Here is a 10,072-nt window from a genome sequence, read left to right on the forward strand (position 1 = left end):
TTAAGATATAAATAAAAATGTTTGCTATGTCTGGAAACTTGATGTAAAAAATTCTAATCTTTAAACAATATCTGTTTCTTCTTCTACTTTTTTATATGCTGCATAATTGATATTTATGACCGAAAATTCAGTTCCCTTTAAAGAAGAAAAATCAATAAAAATAATAATTTGTTTTAGATTTCAAGTATGAATATAAACTAAGCTACGGTTGAATATATACAAAAATATTATATATTCGAATTATATCTTGTTCAAATATATAATATTGTATTAAGATTACTATTAAGATTTTTCTATTATCGAACAATTTATCTAATACTAAATTATAAAAATTATCAAAATAAAAATAGAAATCATGGCTTTTTTTAATTTCTTTTTTTCTTCAAACTAAAATAGAGACTGAACTCCGTTATGATATTTGATCAAAAATAACAGCAAAATTTTTCAGAGTGGAGCAGCTTGAATTTAGAAGCGACGAAAATGCTTCCATTCGCAGGGTACGAGCTGGAGCATCGGCCGGCAATATTCACTGGTATTTCAGTATGTTTTTTGGAGCAGTGAATATACCTGTGGCATTTGGAACAGCTAGAGTAGCAGTGAAATTTGTCACAGTGACAGTAGCAGTGAAATTTGTCACTGTGACAGTAGCAGTGAAATCTGTCACAGTAACAGTAGCAGTGATTTTTGTCACAGTCACAGTAGCAGTGATTTTTGTCACAGTGACAGTAACAGTGACTTGTCACAGTGACTGCTCCAGTCACTGTGACAACTTTTTGGTTGGAACAGGCTGTCACAGTGACTGCTCCAGTCACTGTGACAAGTCACTGTTACGTTACTTTCGACCCATCTCTACTAGTAATGTTTGCATGGATCTTGTATAAGCAGCTGCTAATATTTTGGGTGGCTGCTTCGGGAATGAAAAGAGTAGAGTAGAAGTTCGACTTCGTAACAACATTCATACATATTAATAAGTCTTTTTTTTTTTTTTTTTTTTTTNTTTTTTTTTTTTTTTTTTTTTTGATGGCAAGCCGGAGATGCTTGATCCACGATTTTCCTTGTCTTTTGCATTAAGTTCAAAATTGGATCGGCTGTTCAACGACGGTTATTAAACAAAGTTTACCCTTACTAAAGATAAATTACTCATTGATGACTAAATTGTTTCTTTCAAAGAATATATTTGCAGAAACAAGATAATTTTGTTCTTTTGAGTATTATAACATCGGTATTTTGATAGAATTTATATGGCAGCGGTTTTTTTAAAATTTTTCACTAAAGGTTTAAAAGCAATTTACTTTAAACGCAAATGCTCTACCTCCTTTAAACTTTTCTTTATGTTAACTCAGTTATTTTGTCCGCCCTTGCCGAGGAACGCTATCTTGGATAGTACTTGGACTAAAACGAGCAACTTTATCACCCATTCTAAGAAATTTTAATTAGTTACCGTTCGAGAGATGTCTATGATATGGTTTTTTCGCATTAGCTTAGTCGTTCTTATAAATAAAACTGTAGACGATTTTGTTTTAGATTTTATTGCACATTCATTACGGTTTAATATTTTTTTATAAGCTCAGTGACCAACAACGTGGCATTACGTATCAGTGTTACGTCACTGAATAATCTGAAATAACATGTTTATTTTGTTTACAGTTGTGTTTTTAAAGCATGTTATGATTGTGATAAATAATTTAAATTGAACCGTAATTAAAATAATGAAAAAATAAGATACTTACTGAACGAAAAATTAATAGAAAAAAAGGTGCTGATTCATAAGGGGAAACCGTAAACAAATCACTATATATAATTGACGTCAATAATGCTTAATTAATTTCGGTAATATGTACTACTATTACATGGCGATTTGCGTAGTTTTTAATGCATACGAAATATACTAAAATAGAAACTACTGTACTATGGTAATGGTTTTTCAATGGTCCACCGTAGGGCGTAAATATCGGGGGAAAAGTACCCGGATTTAACTCGGTAAATTCTATGGTTATCGTAAATAGCTTTTAACTCAACTTATAAATCTTTTAACCTAAAAGTTAAAAGCTAAATTTTGTTCTTTATTTTCACATATTCCTTGAGGTTTGAGTAAGTGCAGTTAAATATAATTATCCTATATAGTAGATGGTAAATTCAATGAATGTTCATATTTAATTATTTATTCTTTTGTCCAACACAAATTAAACATTTATATCCTAGAGGAATGTGCTCATAAAAAATCTGTGATGATTTGCAACTTTGACATTAACTTTTTCTTCATAATCTTACACCATTTTCGAAATTGGAACGTTAACTTCTCTTTCTTTCTTCTTTTTTTTTACCAAATCATTGGGGTCGCTTGAAATAGCATACAACCAGTTCACGGTACTTAGCTTATTTCACAAATTGTGAAATATATTCCCCAAAATGCACTAAGAAGGCTGGTGTGCAATTTTATTTCTGAAAATTTCGGCCGTAAGTAAAAAATTATAATTTTGTCATTAAAATTTGTGTAATTACACTAGATTAGATTAAAATATGATCAAAGTTCGAGTAATTCTTAATAGTTTAAGAACTTACTTATTCCGCATTGCCCAGTCATCCAGCCCATTCTAAGAAATAGCATCACTCCCCAAATGTTCAAGAGACAACGAATCTAAAGAATGAAAAAGCACATCAAATCAGGTATTAAAAATTCCCATCGCGTTAATGTTTTTCTTTCACAATGCACTGTTATTAGGCCAAAAGTATCCACACACCAAGTGGTATGGAATTGTCGTTATAAATTACGATTATGTTGGTCTTCTTTTTGTCAACCCGCACACGACTAGAGAGCCGTCCCATCAATTTTTCGTTGGTGCTCAAAGGAAGTCGCTTTCAAGCATGTATCGCAGCTGAAAGTGAGATCTGGCATTAAGGATTGTAGATTTGGCTAGTTTCTTGTACCGCGATTCAATTCGTTTTAAAGATGTTCTACTGAAATTAAATCGGAGCTCTGAGGCAGCCAATCTAGTTCTTGAAAACCCAGGTTGTCAAATCATTGACTGCACGAATTTCGATGTCTGAATGAAGTAGTTATCTTGCTGGAAGGAAAATGGGCCTTCCTCAAAATATTTCCATAGAGTTGGTTGAGCAGCCTTGTCCAGAATGTCCTCTATTTATCCCAGAGTACATAGTTCCAACCATTAGGAACTAAGGGACCAAGGCTAAACCATAAAGAACACTTCAACACTACGATGTTTTAGTTGGGTGTATGGTTACTTCTGACCACATAGTATATCATGATTTTATTCAATTGAATAAGTTACTACAAATTTATTGTTCAAATAAGACGTAAGCATTTGTGGTTATTGCTGACACTCCTCCTACTTCTTGTGACCAAAAATAAGCAAATCACAAACCCCATGCTTACGTCAGAAACTCACCCCACTTGCTTTTTGCCTTGATTTTAACAGTAGAAACTCCAAAGTTACGAAGGAATTCAAATAATCGACGTAAATTTAAATTAGACAACAATTATGTTATGATTCATTTTGCAGAATTTTGAGTAGAGCATTCTTTGGGAATCTTTTTTGCTTTCTTTGTGTGAGCGAAGCTGTTGACATGTGAAAGCACTAGGAAAAAAATTTTCCTAACATTTTCTTCACCCAAACTTAACCTTAATTTCTCCATGTGTAACTTTTCTCAAATATATTTTTAAAAAACAATTACATATTAGTGCATTATCACTGCGTTGCCCATACATTTCCTCCTATCTTGTCAGCAAGAATAAGCAAATCACACACTCCTCTCCTCATTAGTTGCTTACAATTTGAACAACCCCTTGACGGTCGCGAATAAATATTTAAGCTAGAAAAACAAACATGTTATCGAAATCTAATAAATCACAACTCAAAAAATCTTGACATCAAACCCCCTTTGATTACTAGAGGAAACAGCGAAAGTTAAGAAGGGATTATTGAAATTATTATTTTATCTAGGGATTATTATTTTATCTATAAATTAAACTAATTTTGATGACTCAACGTCACTACAGGCCATAGTTGATCACATCATATAGTGTAAAGACGCTACGAATGCATTCTCGTCCCGTTAAACTAATCAGAAGCGCTTCATTTGAAGAGAGTTAACTTTTAGTTCATTTATTAAATAATCGCCTACCTTCCTCACTAGTGATTCTACAGATTTCGATATAATTTTACCTTATTCATCACTCAAAGAATTATTTCCATTCCCGAAAATGCATTTTTTGCAATCAACATTGTGATATACTTTGTATGTAGAACATTAAATGTATGAGATAGAGAAAACAGTAAGTGTGCCTTGCAATAAAAGTAAATTTAATCAAGCCTTTATATTCACATTTTCTTAAATTCTTCTGTTCATGTAACTATAGATATATATAGATTCCTTTATTAAATGTATATTTCTTTATTTATTTCAATTACTTGTTTACTGCGCAAAACGACATTATAAAAATGCTGAAAGTAATATTCCTGTAATTTATTCATTGATAAGCAGCTTGAATGAGAATTTTGATGAATTTAAATATGAATAAAAAAACCAAATTTAAAATCTATTTTAAGTACAGGGTTATTCATAATTCCCTCCGCGGTTTCGAAGCGTTATAGTAAAAAATGAAGACGAATATGGCAAAAAAGAACATATGAAATTATTCAAGAATTATTCCGAAAGTATTTAAGTTTTAACTTAAGCAGTTGCCGATAGATGGCAGTAACATGTACCACTGAAGCCAGTTATAGTAAAGAAAAATGGCGTTTACAGGTGGAGGGAATTATGAATATCCCTGTAGATTAAGTTTCCGAACCGCTTTTCTGACTTACATATTGCTAATATGTATTTCAGATTTTGATTACCTCTATATTTAGAGGGCAAAATGCAAAAAGCCGAAGACATTGTAAAAGAGACGTGTTTATTCAGAGATTAAACCTTTTCGCTTTTGATTTCATAATATAGTTCGTAAGTTGCATTAAGAAATTAAGCATTTTTAAGGAATATACTTTGAAGATTGAATCTTCGCATTTAGAAAATTGATCATTTCGATCAAAAATTACTTAGTTCGATTTCGATGCTTCCATTATTCTTAAAAGTTAACGTTTCTGCACATATCCGACATTGAGTAAAATTAATAAACTATTATTGTTAGAGAAACTTACGTAAACACCTTTGATCCATCCAAATTTTATGGCACCCGTAAATTGACCTTTACCCGGATGAAGAGCTGGATGACACTCCTATATATATATAAAAAAAGAATTATATATATTAAGGGACATCGACCATATGTATCTATCTAATGGAATTATATCTATCTATCTATCGAATTGAATCTTAATTTTGAAAAATATTAAAAAATTAAAAAGCCAGAAAACAAGATAAGGAAAAGATATAACCTCTTCATCAGCTCACACAACTATATCCGCAAATTGTGCATTAATATTGTCAAAGCAAAATATATCAATTCAATAGTGTGAGAAGCACCAAAAAAATTAAAACAAAAATAAATCATATTAAGCGAAGCATAAAGTAAAAAATAGAAATAAAATTTCTATTCTAATCAATCTCTATTTTCTTTTCTTATTTGTCTCTTTATTGTGTTATAATTATATATATANATATAGATATATATATATATATATAATAAAAATGTAGAGAAAATCACGGAAAAAATTTAAAGATGTATAACCTTTTATTTCCATGTTTTCTCTATAATTTTAACAAGATCTTTTAATTATAATTATAATTTTAAATTGATCAAGAGCATATATATATATATGCAATGTTTTTGATCACCATGAAATAAAAATTCCTTGTCTCAAATATTGAAAATTTACATCTACGAGGTAAAGAATATTTTTATTTAACCTCTTCAGAGACCCAAGGTAGGCATTATGGTACTTAACCAAAAACAGGGCACGCACAACCTGGAAAAATTGGGTAGCTTTTCTAAAGACTATTTTATTTATATTTTGAAAGTTTATTTTTAATTTAGTTTTTTGAAATGACTTTTGAAATTTTCTTACCCTGATAAATATTAAATATTTTTAACTTTTAAGAAAGAAAAATATTCATACTTCAAAAATATGTATATTTTTTAAAATTTAGCTATTGCTTCAAAACAATTTCCAGGTCGTGCCATATCGGGTCGCCGAAGACTCCCAGTGTAGTAAATGGTGACTGGTGAACATTAGATCTGTTGGGTCACAAAATCCTCCATTATTAATCCCAATATTAGTAATCCCATAATCCCAATAGTAGTAATTTTTATAAATAAATTATTGATTGTCAATTAATAATTGGTTACTTAAAGCAATAGAAATTATTTGTTTTACCTAACATTAAACAATCAAAATTTAATCGGTATAATTAAAAATTGTTAACTAGTGTGTCTAAAAAATGTGTTTTACTTCACATTTCAATAGAACAGGTTTTATTAATTATTTTAAATATAACTGAAAAAAATATAAAATTATCTCGATAATTTTAGAATGTATATATCTTAATTAAACAAGGTTTTCCGTATTATTTGCTCTTAATTTTTTGTTTTAGATGTAAAAGTCGCCAATGGCAATTTGGCAATGGAAAAGTCGCCAATTAATTTAGACCCACGCCAAAATGTAATGAAAACGACCCAATTTTTTAGGTTTACAACTACTATTGCTCAACTCCTTAGCCTTGTAATTTTGAACCCATAATTTTTGGACAAGGGAACTCCTGGATTAAGTTTTGGGAGAAATTTGCCTTCGTGGAGGATTTTTTGATGGAACTAACACTCATTTGTGTTACATGGGGAGGAAAACCACGAAAACTTCCCATGGTCAGTCTGACGATGAGGGGACTATAACTCATGATCCGGTCTACCACTGAGGACATTTTACATAAGCACTAAGGGGCTGTGCGAACCGGGTGCAGAATTCGTAATGACCAGCCATTGCTGGGATTCGAACCCGGTTCACCTCACTGGAAAGTGAACGCTCTATCCCTTTAGCCACCACGGCTCTACGTTAATCATTTTATTTTATAACCTTCGTTGAGCAGCCGACCCAATTTCATGGGTTTACGACTACTTACGTTCAACTCCGTAGCCTTGTGATTTTGAACCAATCCAGAAGACAAGGAAACTCCCGGATCAGTACCCCCAGAGGTATTGATTTGTTGTGGGAACATGGAGGACTTTGAGACTCGACAGATTTAACGTGCATCAGTCACCATTTACTACACGGGGAGTCTTCGGCCGGCGAGGATCGAACCCACGACCTCTTGTATATGGGCCCAGCGCCCTACCGACCAGGCTATCCCGGCCCTACGTTAATCATTGTACTCACCTGACAAGTTGAATAAAAAATAATAAAATAGCAAATAACATGCGATAAAATCCCCTTTTGATTAAAAAGAAATGTAAGCTAGTTGACGTCTGACCTATTATCTTTTAAATATTTTTTTAAAAAAATAAAAAACAGGAACATTTGAAGTTTAGTTAATAACTTCGGCTAATGCTGAACCAATGAGAAATGTTTGAACGATTTCTTTGGACAAAAACTAACCCACTAGAGCAAAAATAAGGACAAAAATAACCTTAACCCCACTGCCTTTTGATCTAACATGCGAAAAAAACTTTAAGTAAATATTTATTATTTTTTATTGTTTTACTTAGTAATGGTCGAAAAAATTTTGACAAGTAAGGTATACAATTTCTTCCATCATTTTAAAAAATATAATAAAATATAAAAGAATAAAGCAAAATTAGATTTCAGAAAAGTCAGATGTTTAAAATTTATTTTTTAAGGCTCAATTTTGCTCAAATTTTGCATTTTACTCAAATTTTGTAAAACTAAATTCTTCAAACAGATGCAAAAAAAAACTGTATACCTTACAATTCGAAATTTTTTCTATCATTGTTAAAAAAAATTTAAAAAAATAAATATTTCATAAAAGTCATATTTTGCGTATCTTTGGATAACGGAATTTTATAAATGTGGGGAAAATTTTTTAAATTCGCTTAAAAAATTCTTTAGATACGGCGAAATACACTGAAAGTAAAACTTAAATTGAAGGGTCAAAACTTTGGAGCTTTCTCCTGACCAAACTATGGGGGCCATGGTTCCCAAATTGCAGCTAACCCCCATAATATGGGGTCAGAAGTCTGAATCCGTCGAAAAAAGGCATGTTTATTCAGAGATACGTTTTTTGGCTTCTTAAATATCGTCTGCTCGTATTAATTAGCATATTTGAAATCACCCCCTCGAGTTATTAAGATTAAGTCCTAGAACGTGAAGATCAGATCATTAGATCAAAAGTTATTCAGGGAAGTCCATTTTTATTTTGCTCACTGTATACGTATTTAGTTGAAAAAAACTTAATAATTGTCTTGTCTGTATTTAGTTGAAAAAACTTAATAATCTGAAGTCTTACTCTGACCTACATTTAAATAGTGACGTATTTTCATGATTTATCACATAGAATGACGAAATTATAAATAAAAATAGATGATAGCATAAATTTTGATTGTCAACAGTCATTTTAGTTATGCACGTATATTTTTATTCCTTCCAAGATAATTTATGTTTTTGGAATTATGTCGTTGTTTTTTTATACTACAATGACTCGACAGTCTGTTGTATTTATTAATCACTGCATTTCGTCAGATAGTGGAAATTTATTAAACCGAATTCTATCACTTCGTTCGGTATTGAATGGAGTGATTTAATTTTAGAAGCACCTTATTAATTAGCTTATACATTTCTTCACATTCTCTTACGTAATCACTCATTTTGACTAAAGATGCTTTAAAGGATGCTGTAATAATAGGATCACATTTTAGGAGAATGTTACAGGAATAATGATAATGGTTGGAGAGAAAAAAAACATTGTAAGGAAGATTACTAACGGGACAATCGCAGGTATTAATAATTTAAAGGACATATGTGGAGATAAAAAACACAATAATTATTTATTTATAGCCTGGAGAATATGGGGAAAGACAGGTTAGTGGGGTGAAACCAGATACATCAATTTTAGCGAAATTAGTGTTGTTAGTTGTTAATATTTCTAATTCCACTCGCTAATATCAGCAAGCCTGTTTGATGAAACCTAGAGAATTTAGAGATTCTTACTTTTTTTAAGTGGCGCCATCTATGGCCAAGAACACGACTTCCGCCCCATATATGCCTTACAACCTGTTTATAGGGAGCACCCATTCATTCACAGATCGATCACCAATTCAGTAACCCCGGCGGTACAATTTGTTATGGGAACATGGAGGACTTTGTGACCCGACATATTCAGCGTGGATCAATCACCTTTTACTACACGGGGAGTCTTTGACCGGTAGGGATTGAACCCATGATCCCTTGGACATGAGCCCAACATCCTACCACCGAAATTAGTTCTGTTTTCTACTCTCTGAATTACTTTCTACGAAGTAAGAATATTGTTGTTGAATTCATGTATGATTTAGTTTGTTTTACTCTGTCAACTTTATAATGTTCTTTCGTTTTTAAGCTATCCTTATTTATTAATCATTACAGTTACAAAAAATCTTTTTAGCCCAACGTATGGGTTTACTAAGGAATCATACCATAACTAACAATAACGATTTGGTCCAGTAGTAGTATAATTCTGTTTAGATGACGCCGGCTCTCGTGAAGTTGCTATATGACCAGGGAGCGATTTTCTAATCCAGCGACTTTTAATGACTCGCTCTCCAGCTTGGCTTCTGAATCTCCTCTGTAGAGTTTATATATCCACCTGGTCTTACTACACTAGTTGGGTAATATCAGTAGAGCATTTATGACATTTTAGAAAGTATATACTGTACTTAACTAAACAATAAATATCTTGATTAAATCTAACAGTTTCTGGGTCAAACAGTTTAGATCCAACAGGTCTTTCAATTTTATCTATCCGGTTTAACCACACTTTACCATATATGGCAGTACTTTTACTTTCGTTACTTGTACCGCCGGAACAAGTAAAAAGTACGTACTTTTACTTGTACTTCGTTACTTTTTAAATTTAGTACTTTTACTTGTACTTTCGTTACTTTTTTAGGGAAAAAGTACAAGTATTT

At 31.7% G+C, this 10,072-nt stretch overlaps 1 protein-coding gene across 1 annotated transcript in view; it reads right to left on the minus strand.

The window, feature by feature from the left end:
• The window catches only part of LOC107439072 (solute carrier family 12 member 1-like), a gene marked incomplete in the record, with an annotated part of 80,733 nt that overhangs the window by 53,388 nt on the left and 17,273 nt on the right, over window positions 1-10,072 (minus strand). The window contains 2 exon segments of the mRNA XM_071186785.1: window positions 2,563-2,638; window positions 5,160-5,237. Coding sequence (XP_071042886.1) covers window positions 2,563-2,638; window positions 5,160-5,237 — 154 coding nt within the window.

The sequence above is a fragment of the Parasteatoda tepidariorum genome, chromosome 10 (assembly GCF_043381705.1).
Source record: "Parasteatoda tepidariorum isolate YZ-2023 chromosome 10, CAS_Ptep_4.0, whole genome shotgun sequence".
NCBI lineage: Eukaryota > Metazoa > Arthropoda > Arachnida > Araneae > Theridiidae > Parasteatoda > Parasteatoda tepidariorum.